The 19,795-nt window shown below is 53.4% G+C and overlaps 1 protein-coding gene across 2 annotated transcripts in view; it reads left to right on the forward strand.

Moving 5' to 3' along the window:
- The first annotated feature begins 6,699 nt into the window (after positions 1-6,699).
- The window catches only part of Spns2 (SPNS lysolipid transporter 2, sphingosine-1-phosphate), a 38,243-nt gene continuing 25,147 nt past the window's right edge, over positions 6,700-19,795 (forward strand). Inside the window, exon 1 of one of the 2 annotated variants that reach the window (XR_008222208.1) lies at positions 6,700-7,090. Coding sequence is in view for 1 of the 2 variants with exons in the window: in XM_052756212.1 (XP_052612172.1) it covers positions 6,721-7,090 (370 nt within the window). In the remaining variant the exon portion in view is untranslated. The remainder of the gene's footprint in view (positions 7,091-19,795) is intronic. The other variant, XM_052756212.1, reaches the window with a different exon arrangement.

A 19,795-nucleotide genomic window follows, 5' to 3' on the forward strand; every position in this document is an offset into this window, starting at 1 on the left:
GTCCTACCTCCTCCCTGTTGGGGACTAGTCCCAGTAGATGAGGTCACAGGTGCAAGCCTGTGAGAGGCCCCCAGTGCCTCACTACAAAGAGTTGCGGAGCATAGTAAACAGAATACATCTTTATCGCCTGAAGGGTGCTTATTGGGTAATCCTGGCTATTGACACTCTGGACTTGTTTGTTGGGAATGTCAACAGGAGTGAAAATGCTATTCAGCAAGACATCCCCAAGTCCTCCGACCCTGCTCACTTCCCGTGCTAATGACTCAGCTTCCAGGAGACATCCTGGCAGGAAGATGCTTCTGCCTATGCCTATGCATGTGTCCATGAGGCCAGCTTGCTCTCTAGGTTGGCGCCTTTCAACCTAGGAAGGTTGGAGGATTGAGCATGCATCTAAATTCCCCGCACCTTGAACCTGGCTTGTTCCCCTGCAACTAGCTATTGACCTGTCTGTCTCTAAGTGGGTGAGTGACTTCCTGCTGTGTCTGGGTCAGCTTCTGAGGTAGTGAGCTCACTCACAAAGGTTCTATCAGAGAGTCTGACAAGAAGCATGGTGCTTGTTGAAGCCATGACTTACCCCAATGCCAAGAGGATGGGTTTGCACTGGCTCCTCTGGGTGGCCACAGCAGTTTGGATTATGAAGCTGCATGCAGCAGAGATAGACAGACTACCCTTAAGGAGGCAAAGAACTCATTGGCTGTGGAGGAAGAGCTCACTGAATTGATAGGAAGGTTGAAGAGCCAGAGTTTTTAACCTCATCTTTTAATTTTTCAGAGCTCCAGACATTTTTTTTTCCTATTGTTTTCCCACTTACTCAAGATTTAATGCCCCAGGCATAACAGTCCAGTTGGGTTAGCTTGGATCCTCTGCCTGTGCCTTGATTCATAGCTCCATTAAGACCAGGAAGCCATGAAAGCTGCTAGGAAGAGGAATGAATTAATTCTGATCATCAAAACCAAATGGCCAGGGGCATGGCTCGGTGACAGTGCTTTCCTAGCAGACCCCACATTTGATTTCCAACACTAAAACAATTAATTTTTTTTTGAAAAAAGCACCCCCCCCTTCTTAAAATAGTGACAGCATCTACTGCAATGATTTGGGGCAGGCCACTGGCCTCTTCACAGAGTGAGGAAGAGGTTCCATTCAATGTCCTTCCAGAGACTCTTTGTTTCTGATGGTCTCAGCCCATGACCCAAGGTGACTGAAGCATCTATAATTTAGAAAGTTTTAAAAATGTTCAAACATTAAAGGCGGCAGTGGCATACACCTTTAATCCCAGTGCTCAGGAGGCAGAGGCAGGCAGATCTCTGTGAGTTCAAGGCCAGCCTGGTCTACAAAGCGAGTTCTAGGACAGGCTCCGAAGCTACACAGAGAAACCCTGTCTTGAAAAAAACAAAACAAAACAAAACGTTCAAATGAGCTATGTGCAGTGACGCACATGCCTTTAATTCCAGCACTTGTGAGGCAGAGGCAGGCGGATCTCTGAGTAGAGCCAGCCTGGTCTACAGAGTGAGTTCCAGGACAGCCACAGCTACACAGAGAAACTCTGTCTCGGAAAAAAAAAATGTTCAAATGATGGAACACGAACTTCTGTATAAGTAGGGATTCAGAGCCATCTGTTCTGAGCAGGAGAGAGGCAGAGATGAAATGTTCAGAGTAAAACTCATGTGGCAGGCCCCTCGCTGGGAGATTGGGGAGACTCCAGTGAGTCTCCGGTGTGGTAACAGCAGGAGCAGAGTAGGGATGCCTTTTCCCCAGCTAGGGTAGTGACCTGCAGGAAAGCTGCTCCAAGGATGGAGGGGGGTGTCATTAAGGAGAAAATGCCTTTTCTACAGGCGGCAGGATTGAAATCTGGCTGGTTTCTGAGTCACCCAGAGCAACAGATACACAATACAAATCAACACATATTTCCTGCACCTGCTAAATGTCATTTGCTCATTCAATCAACAAACATTCTCTAAGCACCTCCTCTGCACTGGATGGTGAAGATGAATCAGACAGGGCATGAGCCCTTGAGGCTCATGTCTTTTGGGGGTGGAGTGTGGTTGAATCAAACAAACATAATCAGAATAATGAGTTCGGCGTGATGGAGGAATATACACGTTACAAAATAGCCCCAAGGAGGAAATGATTGGTCATCCAGGTGGGTCAGAGAAGGCTTTCATGAGGAAGTCAAGCCTGTGCTGGATTTGTGAAGGACCAGCTATAGAAGCTAGCCTAGAAAGCCTTGTAGGCAGAGCCCAACTAAAGGGTCAGGGGGGAGTGGGGGTTTGAGCATGCGACGCTCTCCATGGTCCTGAACCATCGTTGTGTTAGTGGACCAAAGGCTTTTCTGGTAAAGGGCAGACAGGGACTATAAACAAATGAGCCAATTTTTGCCACTTGCCCAGGCTCCAGGAAGAATCTGAATGTCAATCCTGGGAGTTCTGTGTCCTTGGAAGGACTTCTCAGATCCTTTACCATGAGAGAGTGTGCTGGAGATATGTAGGAGGCTGTGAGGCCAGAAACACATGGGTCAGGAAGGGTTGTTGACGCCACTGAGAGATCCAAGGAGAGGTTTTGTGCCAGGCAGTGATGGGGTCGCAGGTAACAATCACCATAGGGGAAAGCCTGGAGGTGGATGTGGGAGCAGGCAGTCCAAGTGAGACATCTGACGTATATCAGTGGGCAATGGGGAATATTGAAAGTGAGACCCATTGGCTATATAGCTAAATAAGGGGTTCAAGTAAGACAGTAACAAATGGCCCCTAGAGTTTCTCCTTGGTGTCGTTGTGAGTCAGGAGATTTGATGCTATGATAAGAGGCAGACTTGAGGGAAGGATGGTGAGTTCCATTCGGGATATGCTGAGCTGAAGGTGTGTGTGGAGTTGCTAGGAGGATGTATGGGAACCTGGAACTTGGCAGTGAGGAGGTCTAGAGGTGGGGGTCAGGGTATTATAAACAAATGCATGGTCACTGAGAGCCCATGTGGAAGTGAAGGCTGCCCAAACAGTGTGCCAAGTGACAAGAGAAGCTACCACAGCCTGAGCCAGGGACATTCTACCATGTGGGGATGGCAGAGGTGAGAAGGACTGACCTCCATCCAGATCATCAGCCTTGATGGTACTCATTCTACGTTCTCACATAGCCTTACAGAGTGTTCTGTGGGAATATGGTAGCTTCTCCCTGCCTCTGGGAGACTCATAATGTATGTACTCATGGTCTTGGTTAGAGTTTCTATTTCTGTGATTAAAAAAAAAAAATCATGGCCAAAGGCAACACTACAGTCCATCATGAAGGAAGTTAGGGCAGGAACTCAAGGCAGGAACCTGGAGGTAGGAACTGAAGCAGACCATGGAGGAACACGTTTTACTGGCTTGTTCTTTATGATTTGATCAACTTGCTTTCTAATAGCAACCAGAACCACCTGCCTAGGGATGGCACCACCCATGGTGGGCTGGGCTTTTGCGCATCCCAGTCCTTAATCAAGAAAATGCACCATAGGCTTGCCCCATGTACCAGTCTAGTGGGGACAGTTTCTCAGTTGTGGTTCCCTCTTCCAAAATGACTGTAGCCTGTGTTAAGTTCACATAAAATTAGCCAGCACACTCATAGCAAAGGATCTGAGAGGTCTCTCAATAAGGAAATGTCTCTGTTTACCCCACCGTTTCCCAAATATAGTGATCCTTGGAGTAACTGCACTAATGTTCTGTGCCTCATTTGTTTTGGAGTTTGTTGTTGAGACAAGGTCTCACTGGCCTGACACTCGTGAACCTCTAGACTCAGTTGCTCAGGTTCTGGGATTATAGGTGTGTACTATCTCATGTGTGGTAGTTACAGTCTAGACCTGATGAATGAACATCAGAAGGTCCTGGAACCATTGTGGAGTTCAGATTCCCATCATGCCCAGAAGAAAAGAGTCTTGCAGAAGCTGTGGGCAGAGTGGTGGGGAACCAGGAAGTACTGACTTGGCGGTAGCCATACCTCGGGTGGATTGCTTCTTTCCCAGGGGCTTCTCAATCTCCTTACCACAGAAGCAGGAATGATAACCCACAGGTCTGACGGACATGGTGGCTCATACCTGTAATCCCAGCACTTGGGAGGCAGAGACAGGCAGACCTCTGTGAGTTTGAGGCCAGCCTGGCTTACAAAGTGAGTTCTGGGACAGACAGGACCCCATCTCAATGCCCCCCCCCCAACCAAACAACATCCCACAGGCCCCCTGACCTACGGTCCCAGGATGCTGCGGTTCTCACAAAGCCCTCATCTGCTCACAACCACGTAGCCAGAAAGGACATTGCTGTTTCTATCACCCTGCCCATGGATAGGAACCCTTGATCTTACACAGGATTTACTCCAGAAACAGCCTTTAAATTAGAAGCCTCAGAGTAGCAATGAATGGCTTGATGGATGGCAAACAGGATTTCCCCCTGGCCCCAAAAAGTTGCCCACTTTCCCTGCTCTAGAATTCAACCAGGGGTGGAGAGGAAGGGCAATGGATCCAAAACTTGCCTCCCTGGGCAGGGTTATGAAAGGGTGAGAGTTTAGGGATGGGACATGCAGCGTGGGTAGAGGACAAAGCCATGATGGAATCTCCTTCACAGGTCCACAGCGGGACAGCAGGCACTGTCCTTTATCTGGCACCGTCCCACAGTTCTGGGGATCATTGTGGGGGTCCCAGTTCTAGCCCCATGGAGCTTCTGGGTCTGCTAATCATCTGTTATCCCTGACCACTCATTGAAATTCCCCCTGACTGACTTTTCGGGCCCCAAATCAGCCAGCTGGAAAGAGGCAGCAGGCAACTTTCAGAATGAAATCTGTTTTCCCGTCACAGTCATTCAGACTCAACACAGTGAAGCATATTTTTAGTCACTTCACAGAATTTAAAAGACACCTTGAAGGCGCCAAGAAACACCAGCTTGGGGATTAACTTTGCTCACTAAGACAGTGGAGCGTGTGTGTGTGTGCGTGTGTGTTTGTGTGTGTGCACCTCATGCTTTGTCATCCATTGGCTATGCCGTGACTCACTGTGGCCGACACCTTCACAAGATGTTCCTGTTGTGGACGTGGGCTCTGGAGCAGCCTGCAATAGCACGAAAGCTCCCAGCCTAGATGATGACTTCAGAGCCCTGGATCAGTACCAACCAGACCATTGACTAGTCGTCTGTTTATGATGGGTCACTCTGGTGACCCGGAATCACAGACAGAAACCACTAGATTTCTGAGGGTCTGAATTAATTCTTATTCTCTCTCTCTCTCTCTCTCTCTCTCTCTCTCTCTCTCTCTCTCTCAATGGAACCAAGGGCTTGCTTGGCATATACAAGGAAGAATATGATATACTGGGTTTTAATTTATTTCTTTTAAAATATTTATTTATTTAGAGACCTATTTCCCTGGACTCACTGGTCTGGAACCTCAGAGTTAGCCTTAAACTCAAAGAGATCCACCTGCCTCTGCCTCCCAAATGATGGAATTATGAGTGTACTTCCACGGACAGCATAGATTTTGTTTTTAATTAAAGCCCCAAAGAGATGAATGAGAGAGTTTCAGGGGAGCCCCTCAGACCCAGGCCACATCTGGTGAAGTAGTGGAGACCATTCTGGACACAGCAGCTAGCCAGCCATTCTCCAGAGCGGGCTGAAACCCCCTGCCCAACTCTTAGTCTCTAGATAGTCCGGCTCTTACCTTTCCATCTTCCCCTAGTTAGAAACACAGGCCCAGAAAGACGGCAGAGGTCTTGTCCAGAATTAAGCCATACACCAGAGCAGATCTGGGCTAGATTTCCAACTTTCACTAAGGGCTTTGGGGAGATGGTACCCTCAGGTGGGAGGCTTTTCCTGCTCCAACTCTTCTCCGCGTCATTTGTTTGAGACAGGATCTCTCCTGACTCAGCCTCCCGAGTCCTGGGGTTACAGGTGTGGGGCACCAGAGGCACTCCTGGTTTTCTAATCCGAGTCCTGGCTCTCATGAGCTCTGATCTGAGTTTAGGGATATGGCCAGGGTGCACACACAGGAATGGGCCCAGGGTAGATCATGGCCTGGAGCTGCTTCTCTGGAGAGAAGAGCAATGTGCCTTTTATGAGGTCTGCATCTTGGGTCCACCAATTGTGTTTCTTAGGCAGCCCGACCTAAACTGACTGAATCAAGGTAACTGTTGGAGCCATCGACTCTCCAACAGGTGTCCCTGTTTCGACCATCTGAGACCTTTTTCTTCAAATGCGTAGTTCGTGCTGTGGGCCTCCCACGATCTCAGCAGGGGTCCTCTCCCGCCGCAAGGACAGGGTGGAAGTTGATAGGGTCTGGGGCATCCTACATCCCTCACCTAAATCCCGATCAGTGCCGCAGTTCCCCCGCAATCTCCTCCCGATCCCCGCAGGTTCCGCGGCCGCACCGCTCCTGCGTGACTTGCGCCCCCGTCAGGCGGGTGGGGCTCTGCGGCCAGGCTCCCCCGCACCCCCCGGGGCAGCACGTGCGGGGCGGGGCTGTGGCCTGAGCCCGGAGGTGATTGGGCACGAGCTTGGTGGGCGGGGCCGGCCGCAGCTGTCAGAGCCTGCCGCGGCCGCGCGTCTGACTGAACAGTAGCAGCGCCGCAGCCGGGGCTGGAGCCCGAGCGCAGAAGCCGACGGGCCGGGCCGGGATGGTGCAGCGGCGGCTCCGCGGCGCGTGCACGCCCTGAGCGGGCCCGGGCTGGGCCTCGCTTCCCCCGCGCCCCCCGCGCCCCCCGCCGCCCCGGCCCCGGCCGGCATGATGTGCCTGGAATGCGCCTCGGCGGCGGCGGGCGGCGCGGAGGAGGAGGAGGCGGACGCCGAGCGGAGGCGCCGGCGCCGGGGGGCGCAGCCAGGGACTGGCGGTAGCTCTTGCTGCGGGGCGCGGGGCGCGGGGGGCTCTGGGGTCGTGTCCGCCGACGAAGAGGTGCAGACGTTGTCCGGCAGCGTGAGGCGGGTCCCGTCCGGACTCCCCAGCATCCCCAGCACCCCGGGCTGCGCAGCCGCTGCCAAGGGCCCCGGCGCGCCGCAACCCAAACCCGCCAGCCTGGGCCGAGGGCGGGGGGCAGCCGCTGCCATCCTGAGCTTGGGCAACGTGCTCAACTATCTGGACAGGTACACCGTGGCAGGTGAGCAAGTGCCCCATCGAGCCCGAGGACCAGGGCCCTTCCACCCCAGATATCCTAGGGAGCTTTTGGTTGCCAGCCCCCTAGATGCAAGCCTTCTAGAGAGTCCCTAAGGACCCTGTGTTCAAGCGATGCTCTCCTGTTCTACGGGTCCAATCTAGAGCACCCCACGCTCCCCGTGCCAGGGGTTAGAGGAGTTCCCACCCCTGGAGCAGCCAGTGAGTCCTCGCTGGCCCTTGACGGCCCACCCGTTGTCCTCCCGGAGTCTCCTCTGCGTCCCGCTTGCCTTCTCGCCTGTGCGCCCCCTCCCTCCGCAGTCGCAGGTTCCCGGGCCTCTCCTCCTCTTCCCCTAGCCCAGGCCGTCTGTGCGTGCACCGCCCGTCTGTTCCTTCCTTCCTCGGCCGCCGCCACCCCCCCTGCATGCGTGCGGCCAGTGTGTGCGCCCCTTGCGGGTGTGCGCCAGGCAGCCCGAGTGTGTGCGCGCGTGGCGGCGCAGATATGTGTGTGTGTGTGTGTGTGTGTGAGCTTGCAAGCGCGTGGCTGACAAAGGCTCCGGCCTGCGGGGAGCCGAGGGAGGGGCGGGGCGGGTCCACGCCGCCTGGGGACCGAGGATGCGGTTTGCAGCTGGCTCTGGCTTGAGGCCTGGAGACGCCTCCTTCTGCTCCACGGCGCTTGGGGCCTGGGGCAGGGCATAGGCCTGGGGGCGCGGGGAGACGGGGGGGGCTCTAAAGAGAAGAGCCTCATGCTCCTTGCGCATCTCTGGGAATCAACCCCAGGTTTGGGACTGAGACGGATACAACTGGGTTTCTATCCTGAATGCGCTTGATGTGTGACCTTGGGCCAGTTTCAGCTCGTGTTTAGGTCTGCTTCCGTTTGTGAATTGATTGATCCTGGGCCTCTTAGGATGGATGTGGTTCTGGGATTCTATTCTGCTGGCTTCTCTCCCTGTCTTCGCAGGGGTCAAGAGGTAGGGACTTGTCCTAGAGCTGGCCCTGCATGAGAATAATGCAGCCTTGAAAAGAAAAGAATCTGGCCAGGTTGGCTTCGGGGCTCCCTGTGGAGGAGAACAGTTCTGGGGACCTAACGTTCTAGCCTAGGACCTAATGAGAGAGAGGGGAGAGGGAACAGGAGGAGAGAGAGGATGAATTGGGTATTTTGCCTGACACTAAAGAAAACTCAGGGATGATCAGGAAAAGAGAACCCTGGCATAAACCACATGCCACCTGGGTACATGGGTGCTCTTCTTTTGGCCTCAGTCTTTTCCTGTGTTGAACAGTTTTGTGTCAAGTGGAAGGTAAGAACTCTAACTGGAGAGCAGAAACTGCCCCCTCAGTCTCGCTTGCACACCCACCCACCCTTGGCTCTCTGGCCCTCCACGGGGGTGGGGGTGGGGTGAGTGGGTGGACTTGAAGTAGGTGCCAGTGGCATCAGCTTTTGGGTCAGGTTGTCCCAAGAGACTGTTCCCTTGCTCTGGTGAGCAAGAGCATAATGTACCCTCAAGGGTGCCAACCCACCATGCATGTAATGTGCTGCCTGGGACTCAAGATCTTAGGTGCCACCATGTGAAGACAAGTCAGAGAACATGGAGGACCTCCACTTGGCAAAACAGGCTCTGCCCAGCTGGGGGAACCCAGGTCCAAAGACAGCCCTGTCCAAGATGGCCCAAGGGATGATCAGCAAAGCAGGTGTTAGACCTCCTCAGCCTGGCCTGGACAGAGGTCTCTTCTCTCTCTCTCTCCCTCTCTTAGGTGGGAAATATTGGTGTGGTTTCTAATGCTGTCACGCTTTCCAACTTGTTTTATTCTGGCCCCAGACCACCACTTCTGAGGTTCTCAGAGGAACATGGCCAGGGGCAGAGAGGGGAAGGTGGGCTCAGGGAAGTGGTGGTGGTGGTGGTGGTTATCTACCTCCACCAATGCTTGGGTCAGAGTGGGAGAATGAGATAGCCGATTTCTGGTGAACTGATTAGGGGGGCCAGAGTCTGTGGGAGGAAGGCCTGGAAAGCTCTAGACACACCCCTGCCTGAGCTGTGCATCCCTCACTGTCCTGCCCAGGGAGTGAGCTTGTGTGCCCTACCCCCACCCCAACCCCAACACAGCATGCATCATTTCCTCTCCGGATAAGCCTGCCTCCCTTTCTTTATGATGGCCTTCCCTCCCCCCTGCCCCCGAGTTCAGTTTTTAGGAATATTTACAATCTCTATGGTGACCACTGTGGCTTTCAAGGGCTTGTGCCAGGACCTGAGTCCACCTGTCGCCTGCTGGCCCTGCTGGGTCAGAGGCAGTCATACAGACGCTCGGCTGTGTGGGCACTTTTGATGTTTGTGCCCACTTGGCCCCTAAGAACCTCACAGCCTGGCCCCAGCAACCTCATCAAAGCATGGGGAGTTCCTGCTCTTCTTTACATCTCTCCTGTACAGTTCTGTTTTCTCATAGCATAGCCAGTTCTGTCCAGAGGAGTATAATGCCAGCTAAATAGGAATGCCAAAATGTCTGGTCTTCGGACAAAAACGAAACAGGTGCAATTCATATATTTCATTTGTATGTGTACACATGTGGAGACGTGTTCCTGGGAGTGTCTATATGAATGTGGGTGGGTGTGGAAGTCAGCAGTGAGCCTCAGGTGTGGTTCCTCAGCAACTGTCCACTCTGGTTTTTTTTTGGCCTGGAGCTTGCTGATTAGGCTTGATTGCCTAGCTAGTGAGTTCTATGGAGTCACCTGTCTCTTCCTCCCCAGAACTGTGATTATAAGCACATGTAAGCACAATTGCATGCTGTTGAGCCTGGCTTTCTAAAAACTATTTATTTTATATGTGGGTGGGTATAGAGGTCTGAGGACAACTAACAGGAACGGTCTCCTTCCACCAGGAGTCCTGGGAATTGGACTCAGGTCATTAGTCTCGACAGCAAAAGCCCTTATTCTCCAATCATCTCAGTGGCCTGAGACCTGACTCCCCCCCCCCCCCCGCCCACCCCCCCACACACCCTGGATTCTGAGGACAAGTCCTCATGCTTCAGGCCTTCGTGCCTCAAGCACTTTACCAGGCCAAGCTGTCTCTCCAGCCCTAATTAATAAATTTGTCCAACAGATTTGTTCTGTTATTCTGGGATATTTTGCATTTCTTTTCGTATCATCTTCCAAGTCATTGGATGATTTGGATTTACCAACACAGCCGGGGTCAGACTCACAGTGGCAGGGGTCGCAGGAGGACACAGTGCAGGGTTAGAGTCTTTGCCACTAGAGTTTGTATCCAGCTGCATCAGTCTGCCAGCTGGCTAGTTGTGTGACCTTGCCGCCATCGTCTGAGGCTTCTATGGGCCAAGTACTCCCTCCACTTCGGGTGGTATGGAATGAATGAGAATGTACCCACAGCACCTGGGTGGAGGCCAGATACCTGGGAGGGCTTCACGAAATGTCAGCTGTCTGCTCTTTCATGCAGAGGCCCAAGCTGTGCCCCTAACCAGTATGTCCTTCCTCATTCTCTCTGTGTATGACAGTCCCTTTCAGGCTGTCCTTTGGGATACCTTTGTGAGAGTCCCTCCCTTCTGCACCAGGGTTGGTCTCTGTCCTGGGAACTCCAGTGGCTTCTGCCTCTATGCTAGCATTCCCAGCGCCACCCAGTGATCCAGGTAATTATGGGCTCTCATCCCCATGGGAACCCCCTAAGGGCAGCCAGCCTCAGACTTGGGGAGGAGGGCTGGGTCCCCATTCTCTGCTCCAACAGTACTGCTTCACTTGGATAACACTGAGCCCAGCAACCTGGTCTAAATCCTTCCCTCCACCTTCTTGTACGGACAGGGAAAAGGAGAACCGAGGCACCTGTGGCTTCCAGGCCAGGAAGAAAGTTCCCTTTCTGGCTTTGCTTCCTGGAGCTAGAGTGACCTCTGCCCCTTGGCTCCCATCTTCCAAGGACGGTCATACTTGTTTGGCTCCTGGAAGCAGGCCCAACCAGAGAGGGCTGCTGGCCTGGGCTCTAATTGTGGTTGATGAGTGACTATTTGATAACCAACATCCTTCCCCAACTTCTTAGGAGCACCTGTGCCCTTCTCAAGACCTATTTTCTGTCCCTTTGATCCAGCCTGTGCCACTTTCCCCAACCTGGAGTTGGTTGTCATTGTGGGGGCTGGTGAGGAGAGACAGAGCCTTGCCCTGGGGGAGTCCTTTTCTGCCAAAGAAGCTGAGACCAGTATCCATGGCAACCACTCACTAACACAAGCCCAGAAGGAGTGATGAGCACAGGGACCCCGCCAGGAACACAAGCCTGGCAGGCATCGAGCTTCCCTTGAGCCTGAGGGCTGGGTCCTGAGCTGTGGTGCCAGGCGAGCCTGGGGCTGGGTCCTGAGCTGTGGTGCCAGGCTGGGGCTCAGTCTCCTCCTAGCTCTTTGTTCCTCTGTCTAGTTGAGTCTGTTTAGGGAAGATGTATGGGGAAACTGAGGCCCAGGGTATCAAGCCACACTTCAGGGTCTTGTAACTCTCTGAGTGACACTCTGGATAGAGATGGTCACCCTGAGGATACACATGGTCCTTGCCACCTTGGGTAGCCTGGTCCTGATAGTTCACCTGGCCATGTCCGCACTGTGGGGAAATCCCCACTAGTGATCTGGGTGTGGTGACCAGAGCACCGTCTGGCAGCCGTGCCCAGGTGAGCTTCAGAGTCCTGGAATGCCAGGTGACTCAGGGTCAGCCGTCCAGCCTCATGCCCCTGTCTCCTTCTCAAGGCTCTTCCTGTTCCTCCTGCCAGCCCCTCTACTGCTGACCTCTCAGAGGTCAGTACCTCTCCAAGGAAGTACCCAGGGCCCCTCTCAGCTCTGACTAGGCCTCAACGTCCCATTTTGTGGTTGGGGCAGGAAGGCTGCAAGGGCTGCGGGTCACAGTCTGGTCTGAGAGGGAGGCTGCTGTGGATAGATGGAGCTGTTTGGAGAGGGGGAGACCCTCACCCTTCCCCAGAGCCTTCAGCAAGAGGAAGTGGCTTTTGTTTCTGCCTGGGTGTGGGGGCCTGAAATCTTGAGGATAGACAGAGATAAGAACAAAGGAGGCACACTGAATCCTGGTCCCATCCCCAGGCTCTGAGTGGCTCCTGGGCTAAATGTCCTGCTACTCACTGGCTTTGCCAGACCTCACCTTCTTTGCTGGGTGACTCAAGGTGTCTCTGATCCCTGAATCTATAGTTAATGATTCTGTCCTTCTTGTGCCACTCTAAGGGTGTTGTGGGCACTTGGTCTCAGAAATGCTTGTCTGCTGGTCCTGGCTCTCCCTGGACCTCCCCGTCCCAGGACCATCAGTCATGGTCCCCAGGCACTTCAGTTTCCGGCCTCTGTTTCCCTGTGGATCTTTACTTTATTTTTAAAAATTTTAGAGGTAGTTATTTTATGAGGTTTTTTTGTTTTGTTTTGTTTAGTTTGTTTTGCCTGCATGTACATCATATGCCTCACGCACTGCGGGGTAAGAAGAAGGAATCAGATACCCTGGAACTGGAGTTAGAGATGCTTGTGAGTCATTATATGGGTGCTGGGAACCGAACCCGGGTCCTCTGCAATGCAAGGGCAACATGTGCTCTCAACCACTGAGCAATCTCTCCAGCGACCCCCTCCCCGCTTTTTGAGACAGAATCTCATGCAGCCCAGGCTGGCATTAAACCTGCTAGATAGCTGAGGATGACTTTGAACTCCTGATCCTCTTGCCTCTACCTCCCCAGTGCTGGGATTGTAGGTGTGTGCCGCCATCCCTGGTTTAGGTCTTACTGGGGACCCAACCCAGGGCTTCATTGCCCTAGGCAAGCACTCTACCAACCGAGCTACATCCCCAGGCCAGCTCTGGGTTTTAGTTATTTAATTTAACTTAAAATTTTACACTTATTTATCCTATGTGCACATGTGCCATAGCATGCTTGTGGAACTCAGAGGGCGACCTGTGGAAATTGGTTCTTTCCTTCCCCCATGCGGATGCCAGAGATCGAATGCAGGTCATCGGGCTCGGGGACAGCACCCTTACCTGCTGAGCCACACATACATAGCTCTGCCTTCTTTTTTGCTTCCATCATGGTACATATCCCCTCGACAGGGCCACTATCTCCTTCCAGCCTCAAGAGGCTGACATATCTGTGATCCCAGTGTACATGGGAGGCTGGCACAGGCCTGGGTAGCCGTTAGATGATCCAGCTCTGCCAGCCCCAGAACACCTTCTTTGGGATGGGCAGGGCACTGGCTAGCTGGACGGAGGGGAGGACCGTAAAGGACATGTGCCGAGGCTTGGCCCTCTATGGCCATGGCTTGGTGGATTCTGCCCTTTTATCCTGGCCACGGTGCACAATGAACCTCTGGGCTGGCATTTCCTGGAAGGAAAGGAGAGGAAGTGGGGCAAGCCGGCCCTTGTCTGTCCAGTCAGCCTTCAGCCTGGACAATGGGGAATCACCTCACCCCAGGTGGAGCCACTTCTGGGCATTTAGGAGGGCATTCGGGAGGGCACTGTGGTGGCTTTCCCTGTCTCACCTGTGGATAAGGCAGCCCTGGCCCTGCAGTGAGATCCTGTGAAGTAGAGAGCTGGTCTGCTCGAAATTCAGTCCTCTCCTGTTGGCTAGGTGGGAGTGAGCAGGCCAAGATAAGGCACTGCCCGATCTGGGGGTACAGGGGACACAGTTCTGGTCTCTTACCTCCCCTCTGCCCTCAGCTCAGCAACAGACCTTAGTCAGGTCTCCCTGCACCCAGCTGTGGTCTCTGTGTCGCTGCTGAGTGAGACTCCCAGGCAAGGATCAGGATTTGACTGAGAGGGCCTGGGCAAGGGGGTGGCTTCTGTCAAGCATGTGAGGACAACTGGTGTGGGTGTCCAGGGGGGACTTGGGTTGACAATATGAGCCCAGGCAAAGCCCTGGAGGTTGGAAGCCAACTCAGCCCAAACCTGCTTGGTCCTTGGCTATTGATTGCCCCATGTCCCTCTGAGATATGGAGGCAGAAGTCTCCCAGGCCCTGTGGCCAATGGTGCAGGACACAGAAAGCAGAGGGTGTATGGGCTCAAGCCAACACGGTTCAGGCCTTTTATCTCTTCCCTGTGTTCTCTACCCCACTCCTCGGCCTCATATCACCTCTGATGGTCAGACCGCCCACACCTCTGAGGGTCAAGATAAGGCTGTGGCCACCTTGTCTCTGGCCCCTGGTGATCTGGGGAGTTGCCGGGCCAGGCCAGGGCTGTGTGGCTGAGCTGGAAAGGAGTGGCTATGCAGTGTCCCTAAATTGCTAAGGCTGAGTCTGGTTCCAGGAAAGGCAGCCCCAAATGATAGAGTAGAACCACAGGCCAGTGGCTGGTCCCACCCACCCTGGCAGGAGTTTGATGAGGAGGGGCATCCTCAGGGCTCTTGGAGGTCTGTGGCAGGTCTCTTGAGAAGGAAGGGGTTTTCCTAAGAGGGCCAAGACTTCCAGGCTGGGGCTCCTTACCAACATGGTCCCAGCCAAAAATCACCCTCGACTGTCCGGATATTAATGGCCTAGCTTTGCAGGATGATATTGAAGAAGCAGGCTCACAATATGTGAGTTAGAACATACCCAGTGAAGATGTGTTGGGATGCCTGGCCACCTTTTAAATCAGCAACTGGGGTGCTAAGAAGGGGGCAGATGTGTTGGTCAGCTTGGTCCTGAAGGACAAGGCAGGGGTTGGTCTGAGAATGTGTGTGTGCATCTGGGCTGGGTCCCCAGGCTGTGGCTTCCTGGCCATAGCCACCCAGATCCAGGCTCTTGAGCCCCTATAATTACCAGGGTAGAAAGCTGCCAAGTGCTGGATGGGAAATACTCCCACAGGGAGCCAGTGCCGAGGCCTCCACACAAGGACCAGGTTTCTGAGAGGGACTGGCTGAGGGCAGTGTGGTACATCCCTTCAGATCTCTAGGGCCTGCTTTTCCAGGTATCCGCCTCATTTCAGAGAAAAGAAAACCGAAAGGTCAGTTGTCTGGGCTGGGGCTGCATCCTGCCCCACTTTGGTCAGGGACGACCCATATGATATGTATGGAGTACCTACCATGTGCAGACTCTGTTCTAAACATTTCAAATGGATTAACCTGCTCAAGCCCCCTAACAGTCATGGGAAGCAAAATCAAGTCATAAAAATGGAAACTACCTTAGAGAAGTTAAGTAGCTTTCCTAAGGTCACACAGCAGGGAAGGTAGAAAAGCTAGGATTTAAACCCAGATGGTCTGGCCCTGGAGTCTGTGCTTCTGAGAATTCAGCTAAGCTGACTGCTGCTTCAGGAGAGGCTAAGGCAGGTGAATGTGGCTTGGGGGACAGGTTTGAGTACCACATGGACTGTTCTGGATAACTAAGCAGGAGGAGCCTTCAAGGTCACTCTGTCTTGGCCTTGTATCTGAGGTTGCCTAAGGCATGGAGGGCTCCCAAGGGCAGTGTGGCCTTTTTCTTTTCCTTCTTGGGGGTGGGGGGGGGAGGATGCTCGTAGAGCAGGTTGGGTTTAAAGGGGCACACCACCGCACCCAGCAATGTGGCCATTTCTTACATTTGGCCTTTTGGGGACTCTGGCGTCAACAGGATGGGATTAGCTGGAGGAGGCCTGGCATCCTGGGTTAGGGGCTGGTCTCTTGGAGCTACTGACGATGATGGGCTTCCCCAGGAGCCTCTCTGGCGCAGCTGGAATATGAGTAGGGCTAGAGGGTGTCCAACTCTAGGGTCCCCTGAGGGTCACAGGCTGCACCTCACCAAGAGCCTCAGAGACAGAAAGGATACTCTGTTGGATGGGACCTTGCTTGGTTCTGGACTTGGGAGGACAAAGTGGATCTTAACAGGTGGTACTGGACATCCCCGGAAGGGGCACAGGGGCAGTGCTGGCTGTGAAATGGACAGTCACAGGGGCTTCTCACTTGCCTGGCCAGTGGCTTCTGGACAGTGTGTTTATAGATTCTTGGTCCTGGGCAGTCAACCTGGAGCTTGTACGTGCTAGGCAAGTGCTCTGTCGCTGAGCCACACCCTCAGCCCTCTTTGTGCTTTTTTTTTTAGACGGTGTCTCTCCCTGGCTGTAGACTAGGCTGGCTTCAAACTCAGAGATCCACCTGCCTGTCTGCCTCTCGAGTGCTGAGATTAAAGGCATTAACCAGCATGCCTGGCTCTCTTTTTGCTTTTATTTTGAGACACTGTCTAAGTTTCTGGGTTGGCTTTAAACTTTTAATCTTTCTGCCCCAGCCTCCCAAGTAAGTGGGCTTACAGGTATATACCACCAGGCCTGGTGAGGGAGGCAGAATTGTAGAGCAGGCACCCTCGCTAAAAGTGACTAAAAGTCTTGGGCAGGTTTGTGACCAGCCTAGTTCCTCCCTTCTGTCTACTTATTCAGGAAAGAAATGGGGGTCCAGAGAAGTGAGTGGTCACATCTAGAGCTTGGTGCTCTCTGTGCGTGTATGTGTGTGTGCATATGTGTGTGTGTGCGCATGTGTGTGTGCATGCATGCCAAGTCAGGTCAGATCACAGAAGTCTTGAGTGCTGGACACCTAAGCTTTATTCAGGCAGCAATGGAGAACCTCAGAAGGCTCTGAGCAGCCATGGACAGCAATACCCTCAGGGTTGGACCTGGCACATGGCGAGCACTCTTCACCTTGCTCTTGTCTGTGGTAGTATCACCGAGCCAGAGGCTGAGTCAGCGGGTCTTGAGGAAGTTGTGGGTGATTCTGAGGCGTGGCCAGAGCTGACCCCCACCAGGCTTCACCAGGTAGCCTCTTGAGTCCAGAAATAGCCTTGAGGGTTCTAGAGCCTTACTCACCTGGAACCTAGTCAGCGATTGCTAAATGAGGTCTGGCTGCAGGAGCGGTGAACAGGGGCAAGCAAGGACTAGATGCAGGGAAACTGCCGGCTAGGCTGAGGATACCGGGGCTTGTTCATGGGATTGAGGGTGGTAAGAAGGACTGCAGGTGACTGCCACGGAAGCCTGGGTGTTCAGCGGTGTTGCTTAGGGATGGAGCCATCTGGCAGCTGTGGAAAGAGAAGCTGGGAAGCTGAAGGATGAGAGGAGAGTCTGGGGTAAGCTACTCTGGGTTGTCTACCCTGAGCGAGGACACAATTTGGAGAGCAGAACTCTATTTTTGTCTTGTTTTATTTGGAGGTCACATGTAGCCCAGGCTGGCCTTGAACTTGCGATATAGCCAAAGATATCTTGAACTTCTGGTCCTCCTGTCTCTTTACCTCTTGAATGACCGATTAGAGGCATCATGCACCACTACACTTAGTATATGAGGTGTTGGGAATCAGAATCGGGGCATAGTGAGTGCTAGGCAGGCAATCTAGCAATTGAGCCACATTCCCAGACGCATGGGGTTGGGGGGGGGGTGCATTTCAAGAGCTGCTGCTGTGAAGGAGGTACCAAATAGAGGCTGACAGATGCAGGATCCTATGAGGAAAGGAGAGCCTTCCCTCAGAGATTTGTGAGGGGTGTGATGGCTGTGAATGGATTTGAGAATTCAGGGATTCTGCTATTCCAGAGTATGTGTCCTTGGGAATGGAGACCCTGTGGCCCTTGTGAATGTGGGTGGGGTGGCCTCCTGGAGAGGCTGGCCTCAGGCTAGAATAGGTGGGAACCACACTGGGGTGGGAACCCCACCTTGTCCCCTCCCTGGCTGGAACTGGTGGGCCAGGGGGCCGGGCTTGGCCTGAGCTGTGGGAAGCTGCTCCTGGGCGTGAGGCCCATCCTGTGACCCAGCAAACCTCAGCCTCCAGGAAAGAGTAAATGTAAGGCTGTGGTAGAAAAGAGAGGATGTATGTGCCTGCGCCAGGCTGGAGCCCAGAGGAAAATGTGAGCCAGCTATGAGCTGCTGTGACACATGCTTCCCATGCCAGTGGCTATCGGGATCCTGTTCTCCTGCCTCTCTCCAGGCCGGAAAGACAGAAAATGACCTAGAAAGGCCCTGGGGGGCCTGACCCCTTTTGATGCAGTCCATGCTCTGCAAGAAGGTTACTCTGGCCTTGCACCCACAGCTTTACAGCAGGTGGCAGAGGGGACCCCAAACTTCCTGTACCCTGGCTTCTAAACTTCCCTAGAGTTCCTGGGGACCTTGGATGCCTGTCTGCGTGTGGAGAATGGAGAAGTCAGGGAAAGCTTCCTGGAAGCAGAGGCAAGTGTCAAGCTGGAAAACCACCGGGTAGGGAGTGACTAGCTGGAAGGTTTTACAGGTTTTGATACAACTTCTTTCCCTGAAAGAGGGTTCTCATAACTTTAGACCCAGGCCCTTCCTTTGGTGGGGGCAGACAGCCACAGACTCAGGATGGGTGGTGGGGGGAGGGTGGGAGGTAGTTCATTCTCCCATTCCCTCCGGATACCCATCCTTTATCTACCCAGCTCTGAGGCTGTCCTTGTTCTAGGCTTCCCATGGCTTATGTCCTACCCATGGCCACCTATCCATCTATATCCATCCTGCCCCTTACTGTCCCTGGGGACCAGCTCTGTGCTGGGCCCTGAGCTAGGGGATAACTATGAAGCGGGAAGAGGTAAGGCAGAGGACAGCAAGAGAGCCTCTTTACTTTTCACCAAAATCGTTGGAATTTTCGAAAGGATTAGCATATTCGGCATGCTAATGAGTTGGCTGACGGTCCTGCCCCCAGGCAGCCTCAGTATAGGGGCTGGTCACTGAAGGCAAGGCTGGAAAGCTGGGACAGAAGAGGGAGGAGCCTGGGACTGAGTTGATTACCACTGGTCAAGGGTTCAATGAATCAGGCCTATATAACAAGGCCTCCACAAAAATCCCAAACGACTGGAGAGCAGGGGTGCTGGGAGGTTCCTGTAAGGTGATGTTTTAGGAGGTGAGGAGGCCCCATGCCCCTCCCCACATGTTTCAACGCAGGCATTGTTTTATGTGTACTCTGAAATCTTTGTCATAGACGTGTGTGTGTATGTGTGTGTGTGTGTGTGTGTGTGTGTGTGTGTGTGGTGTGTGCTTGAGCGCACGTGTTCCCCCTGAGTTCTATGAGCTGTGCTAGCAAATGAATTGAACTTGAGGGGGTTGTGGGAACCCCACAGGTCAGCCTGGGATTTATGACGGGCACCTGCCATGGGGAGCAGCCTTGGGACTGAATCTTCACCCTGGGGAGTCTGATGCCTTCTTTGGTGGATACTGCCTGAGCTGAAGTGACCGGTTCCCCCTTTGTGTCTGCTGCAGCCGCCAGGGCTTGTGCGCTCCATGGAGACCCCCTGCCTTGACCTTTGCTCACAGAAGCTATCTGTTATGAGAGTCCATTGACACAAACAAAGCTTGTTTTTTTCCCTTCAGTATTTCAAGACCTGGTTTCAAAGCTCATGTCCAGAGCCTGAGGTGGTGTGTGACAGTGGCTTCCTCCCTCTAGCCTTGGTTTATTCATGTGCAGAATGGAGGCGGCAACTGGAACACCAGGCACATGTGTTCAGATTTGCCCTGAGAGCCTAGCAATACCAGAACTTACCAGGAAGCAATTACTAATGGCGTTAGTTCCCAGTCACATTGGGTCCCAGGAGTAACCCTACGACCCGTGTGGTGTGTCTTTCCCACTGAATGAACTCATCCTGACCAATCCTTGAGATTGGTGCTAATATCAGGATGGACCAGGAAACACTGGGCAGTGACTGACTGAGCCTGGCAGAAGTGGGAGAAATAGGGAAGACTGCTTAGAAGAGGAGGCGTGGGGGCCAATCTTGAAGGAGTGGCAGGGACTGGTAGAGTGAGCCAAGGGCCAAGCTGGAGAAGAGGTGTTTGGAGTGTGG

The sequence above is a fragment of the Peromyscus californicus genome, unplaced genomic scaffold, assembly GCF_007827085.1.
Source record: "Peromyscus californicus insignis strain IS unplaced genomic scaffold, ASM782708v3 Scaffold_3__1_contigs__length_106647218, whole genome shotgun sequence".
Lineage (NCBI taxonomy): Eukaryota > Metazoa > Chordata > Mammalia > Rodentia > Cricetidae > Peromyscus > Peromyscus californicus.